The following is a 21,732-nucleotide window of genomic DNA, read 5'->3' as shown; positions in this document are numbered from 1 at the left end:
AGAACGAAAATACTAAATGCAGTGCAAATGTACATAGGGGCTGTTCATAAATTACGTCATCTATTTTTGACGATTTTTGACCCCCCCCCCCCCCTCAAATCATCCAAAAATCAAGCTTCGGATGAATCTGTTTCCTCCTACGTCATGTTACCATCATCCGATGTCCAGACCCCCCCACTCCTCCCATTTGAAACGACGTAATTTATGAATAGCCCCATACTTGTACTTATGAAGGTATATTACTCGAAAGAAATTATAGGTACCTACTCGCTTATTTACATGTTTCGTCATTGCATTTGGTACCTATAGGTTGTAAAGTTTGTATCAACGAGGGTTTAAAAACGAACTGGTACTGAGGATCTGATGATGATTAAAGTGGTCACGGATACCAATCAACCATGTAGTAACATGATTAGGCTCGTTTGATTCGTCTCAACAAGATCTTTGACACTGAAGATACACAGGGTCTGATGATGGAGCTTGAAGGTGGCCACGGGTACCAGTCTATCATGTAACTAAACAACTTCGTGTTTGGGCTCGTTTGATTCGTCTCAACAAGATCTTTGACACAAGACAGTACTCAGGGTCTGATGATGGAGCTGGAAGGTACCATTACCAATCAACCATGCAACTAAACCACATCGTGTTTAGGATCGTTTGATTCGTCTCAACAAGATCTTTGACACTAGGTGATACTCAGAGTCTGATGTTGGAGCCGGAAGGTGGTCACCGGTACCAATCAACCATGCAACTAAACCATTTCGTGTTTAGGCACGTTTTATTCATCTCAACAAGATCTTTGACACAAGGTAGTACTCAGGGTCTGATGATGGAGCGCGAAGGTGGCGACGGGTACCTGTCTGTCATCATCAGCTCCATCATCAGACCCTGAGTAGTATCTTGTGTCAAACATCTTATTGCGACGAATCAAACGAGCCCAAACACGAAGTGGTTCAGTTACATGGTAGACTGGTACCCGTGGCCACAGTCCAGCTCCATCATCAGACCCTGAGTACTAACTTGTGTCAAAGATCTTGTTGCGACGAATCGAACGAAGCCAAACACGAAGTGGTTTAGTTGCATGGTTGATTGATGGTACCGGTGACCACCTTCCGGATCCATCATCAGACCCTCAGTACTACCTTGTGTCAAAGATCTTGTTGCGACAAATCAAACGAGCCCAAACACGAAGTGGTTCAGTTACATGGTAGACTGGTACCCGTGGCCACAGTCCAGCTCCATCATCAGACCCTGAGTACTAACTTGTGTCAAAGATCTTGTTGCGACGAATCGAACGAAGCCAAACACGAAGTGGTTTAGTTGCATGGTTGATTGGTACCGGTCACCACCTTCCGGATCCATCATCAGACCCTCAGTACTACCTTGTGTCAAAGATCTTGTTGCGACAAATCAAACGAGCCCAAACACGAAGTGGTTCAGTTACACGGTAGACTGGTACCCGTGGCCACCTTCCAGCTCCATCATCAGATCCTGAGTACTATCTTGTGTCCAAGGTCTTGTTGAGACGAATCAAACGAGCCTAAACACGAAGTGGTTTAGTTGCCTGGTTGATTGGTACCGGTGACCACCTTCCGGCTCCAACATCAGACCCTGAGTACTATCTTGTGTCAAAGATCTTGTAGAAACGAATAAAACGAGCCTAAACACGAAGTGGTTTAGTGGCATGGTTGATTGGTACCGGTGACCACCTGCCGGCTCCATCATCAGACCCTGAGTACTATCTTGTGTCAAAGATCTTGTTGAGACGAATCAAACGAGCCTAAACACGAAGTGGTTTAGTTGCATGGTTGATTGGTACCGGTGACCACCTTCCGGCTCCATCATCAGACCCTGAGTATTATCTTGTGCCAAAGATCTTGTTGAGACGAATCAAACGAGCCCAAACACGAAGTGGTCTAGTTGCATGGTTGATTGGTACCGGTGACCACCTTCCGGCTCCATCATCAGACCCTGAGTACTATCTTAAGTCAAAGATCTTGTTGAGACGAATAAAACGAGCCTAAACACGAAGTGGTTTAGTTGCATTGTTGATTGGTACTGGTGACCACCTTCCGGCTCCATCATCAGACCCTGAGTACTATCTTGTGTCAAAGATCTTGTTGAGATGAATAAAACGAGCCTAAACACGAAGTGGTTTAGTTGCATGGTTGATTGGTACCGGTGACCACCTTCCGGCTCCATCATCAGACCCTGAGTACTATCTTGAGTCAAATAAATACATATAGAATGTCAGGTCGTTTCAAATATTTTTAATCCTGTCCGGTAGTTTATTAAACTGTACCATTATAAATTATAATACTATAAAAACGGTGCTAGGATCAAAGTCTCTCGTTGCGGTTTACACGCACACAGTATAGCGTTTTACACGGCGCCCGCCGCACACAATGATAAAAAACCTCGTCGTCGCCGTTGAAAATGTGCGGAGCCGACCGACACACGTCCTGCCTCTACAAGCTCTGCCGCGGCACTGAGCTGGCGCAGCGCGCGTCATCGGTAATATAGAGTAGTTTTCAAAAAATTGCCAAAAAATTATAGTAGAATTTCATAAACACTAATGTATACCAACAGTATAAGCAAACGTTGCAGATTGCTTGAGTATGAAAATGACTTCGATATTAAGTAGATTTTCGTAGGAATTGACACTTGTTTCGGAGAGAAAATCGAGTTCGTTTTACTTTGATTTTCTCTTTCTCAAAGGTATGTAGGTAAAATATAGTTTGATATGCCTAAAGTACAGGGTATTAGTAATACAAAATAGCCAGGTTTAGCAGAGTAAAATTCTCAACATTTCCAAATAAGAGCTCGCCATTCAGTGCTTCACGGGGTTTTTCGGAAACGACCATCAGAAAAAAAATCATTACTAATTTAATAAGTCCTTTTTCTAATATTTACAACGATATTTATAAAGATAAGAAGACGCTTTTACTGGAACAAGTACTCATTGTTTCTAATAATGAGCGCAAAGTCCTGAATTTCGTCGACTAGTATCATCAATTTTGCATTATTTCGACTTTTCTTGTAAGAGCGCTCTTAAGACATCGCATTACAGACCTGAATAATCAATGCCGTTGTGCATGAAAGTGGTCGCAGGGAAAGTTGCGTGAGCATGTGTTTTTACATAAATTAATCGCGTACTTGAGTATCCCGTTAAGTTTTCTTAGCCAATTTGAATCTAACCTCGATACGGCACCGGAGGCATTCAATGTTTGTTGAATGAGTAGACTCGTATAGCTTTTTGCATCTATTTTTATCACCTATGGTTGAGTATTTTAATTTATCATTTATCGCTGCGTAAAGACTACTGTCACTTTCAAACACTATGTAATTGCGAAAATAATTGATTACATACAGGAGATAAGATAAAAATGCTACCAAAAGTAAACACTACTACAAAAAGCGTGCAAACATCTTAGCACAAATACTTGGCGTGTGCGATGTTTCACACTAATGTTTGTTAGATAAAGCATAGGTGATTGTCCTCTAATTGGCACCTTTATAAGTAAACAGTTGGCAAATTTGCGTGTACTACATGATTTAGGAACATTTCCATATTTTACTGTAATTCCAAAGTCAATTAACAATGTTGAACTGTTATTACAAGAGCTTTGTCAGTCATCTCCTGTTTAATTAACTTAAGTCAACGACTCTAGACAGTGTACATTGTACAAATAATTAAGTCCCAACCGGCAACGTCCGATCCAATCAAAATGCCTGCGAAAACTTTCATCTAAACATTATGACGTTTAAATAAGAAATCATTTATAACTGTTAAAGCCATAGCTTTTGCCACTTGGACGAGGCAATTAATCTTAACGAAAATTAATGGTATATTTATTATGATTTAACATACTATAGTTATTAGTTGAGAGCGGCTGAATCAAAAAATCTTAAAGTTGCCAGATTACTGTTATTAACTGTTTGGGGGTCTAAATGCCTTTCACTGGCATGAAGTTTAGTAGCCATATTTTATTTTAAATGATGACATTGCCTTCTTCATAAAGATAACCGTAATGTTTGATTAAACCTTACAATGACGAGAAACGAAAAACGCTATCATGCTGAGTGGTGTTGGTCAGCGGCCCATTTCTCGAACGATATTAGACTAATATTATTCGACCACGAACTGTCAAATCGTATGGGTTGCCATGACAACACACTAATAATATTAGACTAATATCGATCGAGAAATGGGCCCCAGGTAGCAGTACCAGGTAGCATTTACCAGTGTTGCGAGATAGTCACAAAATTTCGTGACGTTAGGCCCTCATTTGTGACAAGTGCGTGACTTATTTACGGCCGCACTTGCCCGGTTTTCTTTTTATTTTATAATGCAAGGACAAAGTTGTGACTTTTCCAATAAAAACGTAACTTTTCATGACTCTGAGTCAAGAGCCCTGGTGACACTGGCATTTACCTGAGTTTTGAAAATATGGGTATTCTTACCTTAATGGTCACAGAATCTTGACTGCTTTTGATGAGGTCTATAACTTCCTCTCGACTCTTGCCTTCAACATTAACCCCGTTGACTTCCAGGAGTCTATCACCAGGCAGTAAGCCCGACTCACTGGCCCCAGGATAGGACCCTGGCTCTGCGAGAATCACAGCTTTCTGTATAACTTTGCTAGCAACTGCACTAGTAATGTTACCGTTGCATTTGTTATCACCATTGGTCAATCCGTTCTCTTCATGGCCGTTACAATCGCCGCTAAAAATTCTTTCTTGTACCACTGCGCGACGAAGACTAAAGCCGAAATCATTTCTTGGAGCTTTCTGCCTTTGGATTGTCAGCAATCTTGGTTTGGGAAGCTGCAGCGGTTTTAGGGATGGTAAAGGGAGATAAACGTCTTCGAAATTGCTTGTTCGTGACCATCTATGGAAGCCCTGAGATTCGCCCACAGGAGATGTAGAAAAGGGCGGAGTAGCGAATGATGAATTAGTAGTTGTGTCAGTCAACGAATCAGCGCTTGGAGATGTTGATGTCACTCCTAAGTAACTGCTACCATTCGTTTTTGGCATCTCATCCATGTCCTGAGTGGTGATAGATGGGTTGCCACCGTTCTTGTAATTATTCTTAACCTGATTTTCAACTGGACTGTGGATGACCTTTTTAGTAAAGTTCTGTACTTGCTGCATATCATCGCTGGATGAGGTGCTTTTAGACGGCGGTATTCCATACGAAATGAGTTCGTTTTGCTGCGTGTTACGCGCTAGTACATTGGAATCTTGGCCGTTGATGTAATCGACGGTGTCAACAGTTGGTATGTTACTTTCTTGGGAATTGGAACTAGTATTGCTAAGTCGGGGCCCTTTAAGTATGCCACGCTTTGGTGGTCTGGGTGGAATGGGAGGTAGTACTTGTGGCTGCCGCGGGCTACTATTAGCATTATTGGGGTTGTTTAGAGAATTCAGCGATGTCTCCGAGCTATCCGACTGAAGAACGCCTTCCTTTCTATTCCAAACATGCGTGGTGGGGTATCCGGGAGAAAGATGGTTATTTTCGTCGCTGAGATTGGAGTTGGATCCCGAGGTGGGTATTAGCGGATAGTTAGAGTAATTGGAGTCTTGCTCGAGATGCGCGAATAATGAAGCGGTGTAGTCAGCTGTGATGCCGGAGGGGAGTTTCTCTTTTTCTTTGCGTCTGCCTCGCAGTTTGAGTGAGCGTCGGACCTGTTGAAAAAACACAATATTGATTAAGCAAGTCACGGTTGAATGACAATGAAGGTTAAACTAAACAAGATCATAAAGATCTGATAAAATCGTATCGTATTTATCGAGGTCGAGATATTTATTCTTGATTGCCGCGTTACTACGTATTACCTGTGTTTATGAATGAATCGTCATAAGACTACAGGTTATAAATCAGCTGATGTTCGCATGTAATAATAAACATACGCAGCGAGAACAAATTGGATTGCAGATATAATTGACTTTCGGTTTCGCGCCGCAGACAGAGGTATTGAATAGTGATGAAGCCTGACAAGTTCCTGCTATTGCAAAAAGCCGCATTCCTACAGAAGCGTGCACAACCGCTGAGGCTGTTTGTAGGAAAAAAAGGTATCATTTTAAAACTGGACACTGATATATTTTCGTCCATAAATTTGTGGTCGAACTGCATTTTGTAACTGTTGAGTTTTGCCGAGTTATTTAAGTAGCGTGCAAAAACTACACTGTTAAAAATTATGTAATTTTACATGCAAAATTCCCGGAACGGAAAAATATGACATTTTACGTAATTCTCGTAAATTTTTACGAGAATTACGTAAAATGTCATATTTTTCCGTAAATTTCCCAGATGTTTCGGGAATTTTACAGGATAATGTAATTTTTTTGCATGTAAAATTACATAATTTAATTTAAAATTACATAATTTTTAACAGTGTACGTAATTGGTCCGTTGCGCATGTTTTATTGAATAAGGATTATTGGGAATTACCGCGACCTTTTAAATGCATTCGTATGTAATTGGCCGCAATGCTATGGAGGCTGCCGATTTAAATCAAAGGAATTTCGAGCGGCATAAACTAAGGCATAAATAAAACTATTCAAAGTTAATTGACTAATTGTATCCGCTTTAGTAAAATTCTCAGAAGAAACTATGCACCAAAACCAAATAATAGTCTTGCTGATTTTTACAGTTAGAAATTTAAAGCTACAGACTAGATGCAGACTAGCCAACATTTATTTTTTAACGGGACGATTCAAGTTTTTTTTTGCTAGCCTATCATGGTGTCCCACTGTTGGGCAAAGGCATCTCGCCTTGTCTTCTACGACTCCCGACATAGCGACATAGTGCCAAGTTAATTTACTAACAAGTAATAATGACATGAAATCAACTATATATCTAACTATAGGTAACAAATGGCGGTGATGTGAAAATATTAAGTTTTGACCTAAAGATTTGTTATAATTATTGAAGCCCATAAGAGATACTGGTTTCCATACGTTAATGGTCAGTCTGAGCCTTGTGATGTTGTGAACAACGCAGATCGGATGTCATTTCTATCGGCCTATTTCAAACCAGTGTACAAAACCCTATCAGGCATTACCAAAGGATACCCGCCCTTATTCAGTCGCGATAAGGTATTCGTGATCTGTGTGATGGTACAGCGGTTCCGCGAGCGGCGACCGTGACGGAACAAACTCTCCCATCGTCTCTGTTACAGAGCGACCGTTACCCTATGCGATGCGCAATTGTTTTGTATGTGGAACTTTGACGAACTGACCGCAATACGGGATTGTCTGACACGTTGTAAGAAATAACATTCATACAAATACTCGCAGATAATATACTTCGTTATTAGTATATCCGGTGAAAACGCTATATCGTGACGCCAAACGTCGGAAGTACGTTCATTAATTTTGATAAGGCTATATCTACGCTACTCACTCCATTCACTATTAAAGATAAACATCTGAACTGAATTATGAAGCTGATGTTATCTTAAGTGTTTTCCCGAAATGCAAACGGTGAAAACATTTATCAAAATAATTCAAGTAGAACTTACAGTAGAAATAGCGCTTTACTAATATGTGGCCGAAAATTGTATGGCAAATTATCACTTCCCAAACTATTTTTCCCATAGTATCAAATGGCAAAACTATCAGATGGCAAACCAATGTTTCGCATATATAACATGTCGCAAATGATTATTTACAATATTATTGTATGGCATAATATTTAGTTGGTCATGTTTCAAAATGTCTTTTATTGTTATGTCGAATGTATTGATAGGCATAAATTATTTTTCGCCTAATATTGTGAATAACCTACCTAGGCCTGGGAGCAGTTTCGTTTTACGGGCCATAAAAAAAAATAACCCTAACCTACCTATCCCTGGGAGCAGTTTCGTTTTTAGGGTCATAAAAAAAATAACACTAACCTACCTAGCTCTGGGAGCAGTTTTGTTTTTAGGGTTATAAAAAAAATAACCCTAACCTACCTATCTCTGGGAGCAGTTTAGTTTTTAGGGTCATAAAAAAATAACCATAACCTACCTATATCTGGGAACAGTTTCGTTTTACGGGTCTTAAAAAAAATGCTAAATATAATTGTGATCAAATAAAAAGTATGCAAAGTTTCAATTTGGGCAAACATTAGGCATTTAACAATAAATAGTTAGGTATAATAAAACATTTGCTTAGTGACTTGCTTTTCTAAATAAATCGTGGTAAAATGAACATAAATAAAATTGTGATCAAATAAAAAATATGCTAAGCATTGGTTTGCCAACTAATAGTACTGCAATAAGTTGGTTGGGAAGTGAAATTAGGCGAAAAATATTTCGGCGAGATGGCAGTACACCGAAATAGCACATTTAATATCATATGTAGCTTGTCATAATAAAAAGACCAAGTTATTTACTAAATGACTTCAAAAAAGGAGGAGGCTATCAATTCGACCGTACTTTTCTATGTTATGAAATCAGGATCGCTATTCGCATATATTTGCTGAGCAAAGTGGACGAAATAAAAACTACTTATGAACATTTTGGGACCTATTATCTCGTCAAAATATGACACAATTTTTTTAGGGTTCCGTACCCAAAGGGTAAAACGGGACCCCATTACTAAGACTCCGCTCTCCGTCCGTCCGTCCGTCTGTCTGTCACCAGGCTGTATCTCACGAACCGTGATAGCTAGATAGTTGAAATTTTCACAGATGATATATTTCTGTTGCCGCTATAACAACAAATACTAAAAACAGAATAAAATAAAGATTTAAGTGGGGCTCCCATACAACAAACGTGATTTTTGACCGAAGTTAAGCAACGTCGGGCGGGGTCAGTACTTGGATGGATGACCGTTTTTATAGATAATGGTACAGAACCCTTCGTTTGCGAGTCCGACTCGCACTTGGCCGGTTTTTTACAAATCACTATAGCCTATACCAATAAGCAGTTAAAGTAGCTCGTCTAGTACAAATGCCAAGAATGTATATTTCATATGACCACGCCTAAACCAAATAAAGGCGTAACTCAACATGACTCAGTCTACCAACTATAAGCAAATAGTTATAAAACCCAATCTCCGATAAAAGATAAGATTTCACCACTATCACTGCGCGTACTTGAGCCTGTCATAATATTAGGCATCAATCAATAGATACCCTATTATGTTGATGGATGGTAATAGCATAATAGGATGGCGTGCTTTTCTCGATGGACTGTAATTAGGTGGTGTATACTATGGTCATTGTTTAAACGATTGTGAATCTTATTGCGAAGAGATAAGGTTTAATAATGGTCAGCACAATACATCAGTTTTAGCAGTAGTATTTATTGTCGGATGTCGTGCTTCTTCAAGATAATGATTACTAGCTTTACACATATTTATAGGAATAACAAGGTTTTATGATTCGTGTAGCTGCGCATAGTTTCTGTTAGTTATAATTAATGTTTCGTTCCATAATGCTGTAAAATAAGTTTTCTTTCTAATAGGTATGTCACAGAAAGAAATGCATAAATGAATTCCAATCATATTTTCTTACGTTTGTAGTCCTCTTACTATTTTCAAATTCGCTTCCTTTAGGGATAAACGAATGGGTTACTGGCACAACACTTCCGTCTAATACCTAACTAAGTACACGGAGAATTGGAGATAGGAACGAGAGATAACAAAGGATTCTTCCGATTTAATATCCCGCTTCCTTGACAGTTGTCGGAGACTACACATTGGGCCCTAGTAAATAATTTAATGTCGTCGACATTTGCAGATACCTACATTGGCGATTTATTTAGCAATTTTCGACTTAAAATACGTGAGTGAGTTTTAATAAATTTATTACATTGGATTGGACTTAAGTACCTTTTGTCAGCAGCCTCTTGAGCAGACGATCAAGCATCAAGCATGCTTGACAAGCACATACGATTGGAAATCGCGATTGATCGTTAACCACCAGCTTCAAGTGATTGTTAGGCCCATCGCAGGGGGCCTATCGCGAACCACGTTTGACGTGTTGCCTCTCTGTCGCACTTGTAAATTCGTACGTATCTGTGACGGGGAGGCAACACGTCGAACGTGGTTCGCGGTAGGCCCTCAGTTACGTAAAGGTGCTTGCAAATATTTTGAAAGACGTCAATCTATTGACACCTACTTTTAAACCAATAGACATCTGATGGGATCGACTAAGACCAAAAGATTGAAAGTAAACATCAAATTGCAGCACAATTTGTAGGTGCTTGACACGCATGAAAGAAAAAAAAGAAAATACATTTATTTACGCCAAACCAAACCAGTTAATTACATACAAGACAGATGAGATGATTGCTTGATGTGAAGATGATCTTTAAGGATTAGGGATGTACCGACTAGTCGCCGACTAGTCGGGAAAGCCGACTATCCGGCCACATTTGTAGTCGGCGATTAGTCGGCGACTAGTCGGCAAAAATGGCCGATTAGTCGGCACTTTATTAGTGCAAGAAAAACAGAAAAAAAAAGAAATCAACAGTCAATATTTACCATATGTTTTATGTCTATTTTACTAATATATATATTTACCTATTCAGGGTGCATACGAAAACTTTTGTTCATATATAATTGACCGTTTGATCGTTATCGTATGTTGGTGGGATGGTGTTTTCCTCTACAGGTCGATCTCTACTGATTCTCGTGTAATTCCATGGGCAAGTTCGATAGTTAAATAATTTTATTATTATTCAGTACTAGCTTTAGCCCGTGACTTTGTCTGCGTGGAATTAGTGACAAAAGCCAAAGTACTCGTAGGTATAGCGCCTGGATAATGCTAATAGGAATCATTCAATTCGCGCATTGCTTACTTCAATTATTAGGCGTTTCATTAACTCTTTCAATTCCACCCCCCTTTGCACTCTTCAGGGATGATTTCCGACATAAAAACTATCTCTATACTAAATTTCAACTAAATCGGTTTAGCGGCTTAAGCGTGAAGAGGTAACAGACAGACAGACACACTTTCGCCTTCATAATATTAGTATGGATAGTATGGATTTGTTTTTTTTTTATGGTGGAGCTATGGCGAACTATTAATGTTATTGCAAAATTTACAGACTTAGACAGGGCACGTTGATCGTAAAGACGCTGACCACAGGGGATAGGTTCTTAACTGGCGACTACGTACGGGAAATAGAGCCTTGGAAATACCTCCTACAAGCTGTACTGACGATCTGATCAGGATCGCAAAATAAAAGAAAGACAGGAATTGAACAAGAATTCTTGTGATAGGTCCTTGAAGCTGTAGAGAACACCAAGCTAATATGATGAAATAGCGCAACCAAAGGACTAAAACTATTGTTTTTCACCTGAACGATACGAAACCAATGATCTGGCCGACTAGCCGACTAGTCGGCCGACTAATCGGCCATTCGAGCGCCGATTAGTCGGCTAGTCGGCCAAATCAATAGTCGGCACATCACTATTAAGGATGCGATCAAGCAAGAGTGTACAAATTGTACAATTCACCGAGGATCTGACCTGTTCCCCGGTATCTAGGTCGTCATAGCGTAGGTACTTACTTGCCTCGGGAGGCTGCTGAATGCCTGACATTATTGTTAATGTTGGGTAATACGATGGCACGCTTGGAGCGGAACATCATGACCTATTGCGACAGATAACATCTTACATTAGAACCCTTCAACCTTATAACCGGATGACATACAGTATACATTACATACCTATAGGTAAATTTAAATTTAGATTACTATCAATACTAATTACTAGGTAATACTCATATACGATAAAAAAATATTACCAATTTACCATCTCCAGATTCACATGCCCGTCCTTAAGGCTTGGCCACACACAGAGCGCGACGCAGCGCCGCGTGATGCCGACGCGAAGCCTGGTCAAACAGGGCGCGCGCCGATCGCGCCGGCCTCACGCTCTCAACACGCCCTCAAGGCGCGCGTGAACGCGGCGCGGCCGCGCGGGAACGCGGCGCACCGCTCGCTGCCTACGTCCGATCCCACTGACGTGACCTTGCGCGACGCGGCGGGCCGCCGCGTTCGCTCGGCGCAGCGCTGCGCACGCGCCGCGCGGACGCAATGGGCCGCGCGGCGCGGGGCGCGACAGAAGCGGGGCGTGATACCGGCGGGACGCAGTCTGTTTGACGTCGGTAACCTGTTAGCATGTGCCGCGGTCGCGCGGCGTGGACGCGGCGCTGCGTCGCGCTCTGTATGTGGCCAAGCCTTTATCATCACTCCATCTTATAAAACAAAATCCCCCGCCGCGTCTCTCTGTTTGTGTGTTTGTATGTTCGATAAACTCAAAAACTACTGAACGGATTTTCATGCGGTTTTCACCTATCTATAGAGTGATTCTTGAGGAAGGTTTAGGTACCTATATAATTTGTTAAGGTTTTGTGTCACGGAAATCATTACTCTGCACAGGCGAAGTCGCGGGCAGAAGCTGGGTTCTCAACCAGTATATGACGAAACTTACATTACATTTTAATACATTATTCTTGACCTTTGAAAGTATATAGAAGTCACGGATTAAGATCTTAGATTCTTGGATCGGTCAGCTGATGTCAATTTTGTAATCTAACATTTAAATAAGATCAACATCATTGCAGAACCCCGAACAATCCGTTCCGCAAGAAGTTTACAATCTCAGACTGTCCGCTGAGTAAACTAGGCTGACCGTGTTTTATATTCAAGCCAAGCCTTAGAAACAACGTCACACACGATATGTTTGTAGGTATATAAATATTTAGTAAAATATGAACCACAAAAATATATTTATTGATTGATGTAAGGTCAAGTATGGCTGGTCTTCACATTGGGACCTGTTTAGGATAAGTACCTATAGCGAGTTCATTTCATACATTGCCTATTTGTTACTTGCGCATAATAGTGTCAAATGTTTGAACTCCCAATAAACACTAATGTATGTGTAAACAGGCCCAATGTGACGGCCTGCCACACTTACCCATATCATGCCACACTTAAATTACCCGTATTGACCTTACTGATCAATTTAATCGATCAATAGGTAAAGACTCTACGTTTCTCTTTTCTCCGAAACCTTTAATTATCGCTGAACATAATACCAACAGACTTATTATGGGTGTATCAGTAGTAATTATAAAGATTCTCTAACATTGGCCTTTTACCGATATAAAATTGTAAGGCAGGCAGACAGGATAAATAGATCTGAAAAATTTTGAACGCTAAAATCCCTGATAGATCGATCTTCTTCATACATGACGAAGAAGAAGAACATACGCAAGGTACCTGTAGTAATAAATGCCACTTACACCATTTCTCTCTCAAACGTGAACGTCATTGATTTATCTAACAAGTCAGGTGAATGCAAATAAATAAGTGATTGTATCGCGTGGCGCAAGCGGTCATAATACTAATAGTCAATAAAACCTTGATGGTATTTTATTGACAAAATATGACAGTGAATAGTACCTAGAGGACGTTGTGCAATGTGATTTTATTAGGGATGGGTAAATGAAAAACCGGACAAGTGCGAGTCGGACTCGCCCACTGAGGGTTTTGATTTGTTGTTATAGCGGCAACAGAAATACATCATATCTGAAAATTTCAACTGTCTAGCTATCACGGTTCCCGTATCCCGGTGTGTCTGTCACCAGGCTGTATCTCATGAGATACAGCCTGGTGACAGACAGACGGATAGTGGACTCTTAGTAATAGGGTCCCGTTTTTACCCTTTGGGTACGGGACCATAAAAAGTGTTAACGAAGCCTTATTTAGTAGTAGTTATCCCCCAACATGGACCTCGCGATACGCACATATTTTTCAACCTCTGTAACTCCTGAACTGTCAGGCTCCTTCCCATGTTTGATCTTAAAAATAATATTTATAGGAACTACGTTCGTCAATATTAACGCGATTTCAAATCGTTTGGATTACTGTGATATTCATATCATATTGCGTGATATGGTACGCGAAATGCGTTGATCACATGATAATATTGATAGTAATCATGGAACTTACAAACCTGTCACCCCTAGTGTACCCCTAGTTAACCCTAAAATCTCACTTTGCTCAGTGGATTATTTGAATCTTAATAGACCGCGGGCCAGGAGCAAATATCGTCAGTCATCGCCTCCCGCTTGATACTTTGACAGATGATAGTTTAGATGCTATCATGAATTAAAAAAATAGTCAGCCGGTTGTATCGCGGTGGAATGAATGACCGTCAGTTGATCATGTCCACAAATCCATAAGGCGTTTATTGAAATGCGTAATAAAATCCTACATGCAAAGTTTCATGATTTGGTTATTACTATAATAAAAAGGTACAGCGCTTATTTTTTACATGTTTATTCTAGTAGCTGACGGTGTTTCCACCGCTATACAACGGCTGACGGTTTTTTTATTTATAATAACATCTAAACTATCTTCTGACAAAGTATGAAACGGGAGGCGATGACAATTTATTTTTTATTTTTTTACATGTTTCGGTGGCTGCCATTCCTCAACCCACCAATGGAGTGCCAGCTGACGTCCATGAGGGATCATCATACATAGCCGTTAACCAATATACGAGTTATCACCCGGGAGGCGATTGGTCATGGAAAATCTGTTCGTGGCTCGCGGTCTATAAACTTAAAACCATGCAAGCGTATGCACTAATGCGACAGTTTAAGAGAAAGTTGTATGTGTTGGAATTTAAAAGAGATATGAATAAATTGGGCTTATATTGTCGGTAAACTGGTCTTATCATAACTCGATTGTTCGATGCAAATATCAATAAACCAATTTCCAATCCATAAATAATCGTTTGGAAGACACACGTGGTTATCAACCGTTACATTTTGCATAATGCATGAGGAAAACTTATCTGAGTTAACTTATGATGCGTTGAAATCGGTGTGGACTTTGCTAGAGCAGTTTATCAATACATCTTATAAAACAAAGTCCCCCGCCGCGTCTGTCTGGTTGTGTGTTTGTATGTTCGCGATAAACTCAAAAACTACTGAACGGATTTTCATGCGGTTTACACCTATCGATAGAGTGATTCTTGAGGAAGGTTTGTGTGTAATTTGTTAACCCGTGCGAAGCCGGGGCGGGTCGCTAGTATTATTATAAAACAAAGTCCCCCGCCGCCGCGTCTGTCTGTCTTTATTATCGCGATAAACTCAAAAACTTCTGTACGGATTTTCATGCGGTTTTCACCTATCAATAGAGTGGTTCTTAAGGAAGGTTAAGTTGTATAATTTGTTAAGGTTTTGTGAAAATTCGTTGAAGTAGGTACCCGTGCGAAGCCGGGGCGGGTTGCTAGTTGGTAATATAATTGATTGAACCGTTTTAGTGTTCTAGGATAAACTAAAAATAATAAAATTGACACTCTAATTATGTCGGTTACATATCAGAATACCGAAAATCGATTTACCTAATGTTGAATCACCTATGCTCGCTTCACCTATTTTTTTAAATACCTAATGACCAATTAACCTAAGCTCATAACACCTAATGAATGAATTACCTATTGCACGTTTCACCTACAATTGGTTTACCTAAGCTCAGAATACCTATGGTCGATTTACCTAAAGTTGTAACACCTAATGCTCGAAATACCTAAAACCGATTTACCTAATACACGAAATACCTAAAGCTAATATACCTAACGCACGAATTATCTAAAGTCGGAAAACCTAATGATCGAATTACCTAAAATTAACTTACCTATTACACGAATTACCTAAAGTCGGTATACCTAATGATTGAATTACCTAAAGTTAATATACCTAATGGACGAAATACCTAAATTCGATACACCTAATGCACGAAATACCTGAAGTCAATGCACCTAATGAACGAAATACCTAAAATCAAAATCGAAAATATAATTATTGTTTAGTGGAATATTAATAGGACAAACAACAATAGTAATATTTTTTTTAGCCAAATCATTAAATTGGCTTACTGTTTTTTTATTATAATATAAGGTCTAGTCAGTTGACAGAGTCGAGATAGGTGCGACGACGAGCAAAGCGAGGAGGAGCGTGTTAGGTTAACTGCGACCAAACAGTGCCAAAACTGACTTTTATTTCATCGTCATGTTAACTTACAAAAATAAAGTTTTTTTGTTTTGTATTAGACTTACGAAATCATTCTACTACTAAAACGTAGCGTTTTGAAAAGTGTTTTTTTAAGTTGTTATCCAAACAAACAGTTTTTACTGCAAGGTTGGGAAATCATACGATTTATTGGGTTGAGTTGCCACTTGATCATTCGGCAAAATGATATGTATTGTGTGCTAGGTATATCGACTTTAGGTATTCCGTGCATTAGGCATATCGACATTAGGTAATTCGTTCAGGAGGTATATCAACTTTAGGTATTTCGCTCGATAGGTTTAACAGTTTTAGGTATTTCGTCCATTAGGTAAATCAAGTTTAGGTATATCGTTCATTAGGTATATCAGTTATAGGTGTATCATCCATTAGGTATATCAGCTATAGGTGATTCGTGCATTAGGTATAATAGCTTTAGGTGAAACGTGCATTAGGTAAAACGTGCATTAGGTATATCGTGCATTAGGTGTTTCGTCCATTAGGTTATTTGAGTTTAGGTATTATAAACTTAGGTCAGTCAATGTTTAGGTAAAATGATCGATAGGTAATTTAAAAATAGGTGAATCAAGCATAGGTGATTCAACATTAGGTAAATCAGTTTTCGTTATTCTGATATGTAACCAAACGAGTGGGCGAGCGGCGAGAAGCGAGTGTTAGCTCCAATAGTTTTGTCGCTTGGCTATAGGCGAGTGTTCGAGTGCGACGGGCTATTACTCGCGTCACTCGCTCGGGCGGTGCAGCGTAGCCGAACACGCAGACTGATTGGTCTCGCAGCTTGAGTTCTAACTACGAGGTGGGCATCGCCGAGCGAGTACCGCTGCCCCGCTGAGCTAGTTTTATCTTATCGCGGCAACAAACTAGTAGAGCGAGTGTTCTCGCCGGCAGTGTGAACAGCCAGCGATGAACTATTAATATATGTGTCTCTTTTACTAACACAGGATCCTAATCTTTTGTTCGTTTCTTGGGCGAGAAAATCGCCGATAGTTAATCGCTTACTCGCTCTTGGTGGGACAAGTGCCTCACTAAGACATCCGGGGCCTATTTCACCAAGCTGACAATTGACAGGTGTGGACCCAGCATGCCCTTAATGTACATATGTGTAGGTATACCAGGTATGTTTGGAGTTAATAGAGTTCATGGCTATATATTATTATTTTTAATATCGAAAGTGGGCGTGTAAACTTGACCTTACTGTATTCTAGCAAGAATGTGGAACAATATTAGATTAAAACTTGTAAGTTCAAGCACCCGGCATAAATTAGACGAAACTAGTATTGCACAATAACGTAAATAACTCGTTCTCCATAAATAGGATTGTTGTTAGTAGTATTCTTGTTGATCACTTAAGTTGGAACTAAATACGCGAGATTTTTCTAGTCTTCGAATCAGAGACCTGCTGCTTCATAGGCAGGGTCGCCGACTAGGCTAGGAGGACGTTAAAATATATTCCTAGTTAAATTGAAAAATAAAGTCTTACCTCTTCAAGCCTCTAAGGCTCCTCCAGCCCCGCCGCTATCCTCTCCCGCTTCTCCCGTTCCTTCTCTTTCTTCTCCTTCCGTCTCTCTCTCTCCGTCCCACTCCCCGCAGCCCCCGTGTTAGTTTAAGAAAGCCTTACCTCCTCAAGCCTCAACGGCTCCTCCAGCCCCGCCGCTATCCTCTCCCGCTTCTCCCGTTCTTTTCTCTCTTTCTTCTCCTTCTTCCGTCTCTCTTTCTCCCCGTCCCGCTCCTCGCAGCCCCCCGTGTCGCCGGCGAGGACGGTCGACTTCTTCATGAAGTTGAACATGGCGACCGGGTTCTGGAACAAAATTACAATTTAGTGATGGCATTTTGGCTATACATAATACAAATTCTTAACCTAACAATCTGTGGCTCTGAACCGGAAGAGGGTCCAGCACATGGAACATAAAGACCCTTTAGGCATGGAATGCCACATTTGACATTACATGAAGTAGATATTGAATTCACTGAGATACAGGGTAGAGACAAAGAGATAAAGGACTAGGAACTGATGTGACCAACGAACACAATCATAATAGCATGACCAACAGCTTGAGACTAAACCCCTTTTAGTCTATAGTAACCATAAATCGGACTTAGGACCGGGGTCATCTCACTTCATCTCTCGCTCTACCTACTAGCTACGACCGACGAGAAAGAATTTCTACGACCCTTGTAGTCAGTTTAGTTTGAGGATAGTATGTGTCCAAGTATCTCAAAGATTCTTAATAGACCTTTCTGTGTTTGAGCAGATAGTGAGCAGCTTTTTCTCGCATAGCCAGACCAGCTTTCAAATATGTATTATAAAATAAATGCATATATTAATCATTGATTGCAGATACAGCCTGTTCACATTTTGTGCCTGCGCAATATTTTACCGACAGCTGTATTAAAAGAAAAATCTCTTCTACTGCTAGTTGCTTCTCACTAATAGTCAGTGGTGGAACAGCTGCCTAACAGACGAAGGTAAAAGACTATTAAATCTCAAAGAACATAGTATAAAACAAACATTGGAAAATATGTATTTCAATAAGTAAACCCCACAGTATGACTAACATAACTTCAGGCTGTAAACCGAACTCCGTTAGTTTTCCAATACACGAAGATCACATAGAACGCTGAAGTACCAGTTTACAGTTCCAGCCATCAAATATATCATATGCCCGAACTAACAGCAACACATTTAACTAATCAATGGTAGATCTTATCTCGTTGCATTAAAGCTTAAAAATGTTCAGAAAAATCTTTCGACGATTGGGTTAAGTAAGACTCTTTAACTGATCATCGGTAAACCTTAATACCATTGCATCAAGGGTTACGATCAGTTAACAGGGTAGACGTTGGTATGTTGTAACAGTTTTGGTTGGAAACAAAGCCCAATAGCCCGGTTTAATGAACACACCGGGATCTATAGCATCTTGCGAAATATCTTGGGAGAGTTTATGAACGAAGGTAGCTAAAGCAGGATAAATAGCAGCATAATAACAATCATTGATTGCAGATACAGCCCGTTCACATTTATTGCCAGCGCCAGCGCAATATTTTTTTGCTGTATTAAAAGAAAATTCTCTTCTACTGCTAGTTGCTTCTCAATAGTCACTGGTGGAACAGCTGCCTTACAGTTACAGACGAAGGTAAATGACCTTTAAATTTCAAAGAACAGGGCATAAACATAAAACAAAGATTGGCAAATGTATACTATTTCATAAGTAAATTTCACAGTATGACTAACATAACTTCAGGCTGTCAATCGAACTCCGTTAGTTTTCCAATACACGAAGATCACATAGAACGCTGAAGTACCAGTTACAGTTCCAGCAATCAAATATATCATATGCTATGCCCGAACTAACAGCAACACATTTAACTAATCAATGGTCGATCTTATCTCGTTGCAATAAAGGTTACGAATGGTCAGAAAAAAATTTCGACGATTGGGTACCAGCAAGAATCTTTAACTGATCATCGTTGAACCTTAATACCTTTGCATCAAGGGTTACGATCAATTAACAGGGTAGACGTTGGTATGTAAACAGTTTTGGTTGGAAACAAAGCCCGATAGCCCGGTTTAATGAAGGCGGCTACCGCGGACAGCCTAATAAAGCTTATTGACTTGCATCCGTGCACTTAAATAGTTTCGGGTTATGATGCGGTCACACCGGGATCTATAGCATCATGCCACTACGTAATGGAAAGTTCATGAATGAAGTTAGCAAAAGCAGGATAAATTACTTTTTTTAAATTTACATTAAAAAATTCTCTCCTTTTGCTGTCAGTCAGAGACGTATAGTCTGTGCGGAAAGAGAAGAGTCGTGTAATGTATGGGGCCCAATACCTTCCACGACTCTTCTCTTTCCGAACAGACTTACCAAAGATACCAGCCAATTTCGATTGCTGGATCTATTTAAGGAACCTTTTCAGTTTATTTGTAATTCTTGACAGTCGCCAGTAGGTAGAAAGATATCAAAGTGGGAGTCATCATAAATATTCAATTTAACTTCAAAGCCTTGTTCAGATATTTGTGAGCACCTTGACCGCTCATATATATTATATTTAATGGCAGATGTAGTTGTAGCTTCTTTTACTGGAATAGATTACGTTTGTTATTTATAACGTTCCGCACCGCAAATCTCTTGTCAGTGATATTTGGAAATCACAGCACCGCCCAATTTGTTCACCATCTGTCATGACATGACGATGAGTGACGTAACCGTTATTTACCTAAAGCTGTCCGTCACGTCTATAAAAAAAATGTTTTTAATTTTAGATTTTCAATTTTTTCAACCCATTACATTTACAAAAGCAACCCAGCTAATAGGTACAATTTGCTCATGCTATTGGCGCTACTGATACAAAAATTAATATTGCTGTGGCTAAATGTGGACGAGACACATAGGTGACATGTTCAACGTTCGTTGTAACCCGCCTTCTCAACGCAACGATTTTGGCGCATTCCGGGCGCCCTCTCTACCGTTTAAGTAAAAGGACATAGTGGTAGTTACATTAGTAAATTACAACAACGCCCAAAGTATTCACCAAAAGCCATCATGATGTGACAAAGACAGAACACCGTTACTATTTAGAATCGAATCCGAGCTAACTGTCGACACATTCTGTACGATTGTGACTTGAATACGAGCCATTGGATAAAGTCTGTCGCAGACGTCAATCGTGGCCTTAATCAAAGCTTTTGTGCTCGGATAAAAGAGCAAGAAACATTTGCTAAATGTTAGCTAGTAACGGGTTGTGTTTTAAATGACTACGTACTCTGGTAAAAATTATAAAATCAACCAAAACAAACGAACGTATCAAATAGATAATGAGGATGGCGAGAATCGCCGTGAAATCGTGAACCCAGGGCGCGTAGACAAGATGCTAACGCTCCGTAGCGAACGAAACGCAACTGTCTCTGTCGCGCTAATAAGGACGAGTAACAGAGAGAGATAACTACGTTACGCTACGAAGCGGTACTATTGGCAATATTGGCATCTTGTCTACGCACCCTGGAATTTTCACCTATCAAAAATCAATGAAGAGCTCGTTTCGCTGAAAATTAAGTAAAGTGTTAGTTAGTAATTTATCCGTTATTTCACTGATTTCTTAAAGAAAATATCCCTAGCGCCTAAAGATAAATGGTGTCATAGTCGTAATAGAGTCACAAGTTATGAACGCATCCTAAGATCGCATCCTAAGAACGCATGTAAATTAGAAACGTCGAGTCGACGCACTGCACTCCAATAATGGTGATGGAATGACCCAAATGCGACCGATGCAACTCATTTGGGACCCTTTCTTCGGACAATTGTTCGTTTTACTAAACAAAACACTTTAATATTTGAACACCATCTTCTTCGCGTTCTACGACTGATTGCAACGCAGTCGGCGTGAGTGGGTACTTTTTTAACAGTCAAAGGTTGTCAGTCAAATGAGCACTTAAATATTTTTTTAAAGGGAAAATTATCATACTAATTTTATAGCGTCGTGGAATTAAAACATTTAAAACAGAATAAAATATCCATCAAACCATCGACTGAATAAACTTAACGTGTAGTATATTATATTTATAGCCAAATTAATTGCTGCATTCTTTTACCACTTCTCAAACTACTCAAAATTACAAGAAGCTGATTTTTGTTCTGGTGATAATATCCAATATCCATTATTGACTTCAATATGTTACAACCTGT

General features: G+C 39.9%; 1 protein-coding gene across 1 annotated transcript in view; it reads right to left on the bottom strand.

The window, feature by feature from the left end:
* LOC134800279 (unconventional myosin-XVIIIa-like) overlaps window positions 1–21,732 on the bottom strand; it is a 142,109-nt gene that overhangs the window by 98,088 nt on the left and 22,289 nt on the right. The window contains exons 2-3 of the mRNA XM_063772789.1: window positions 17,664–17,843; window positions 4,465–5,688 (exon numbers count right to left, since the gene is read on the bottom strand). Of these exons, the coding sequence (XP_063628859.1) occupies window positions 4,465–5,688; window positions 17,664–17,831 (1,392 nt within the window). The 5' untranslated portion in view covers window positions 17,832–17,843. The remainder of the gene's footprint in view (window positions 1–4,464; window positions 5,689–17,663; window positions 17,844–21,732) is intronic.

This window comes from Cydia splendana, chromosome 19, assembly GCF_910591565.1.
Source record: "Cydia splendana chromosome 19, ilCydSple1.2, whole genome shotgun sequence".
NCBI lineage: Eukaryota > Metazoa > Arthropoda > Insecta > Lepidoptera > Tortricidae > Cydia > Cydia splendana.
This window is presented reverse-complemented; position numbering and strand designations above follow the sequence as displayed.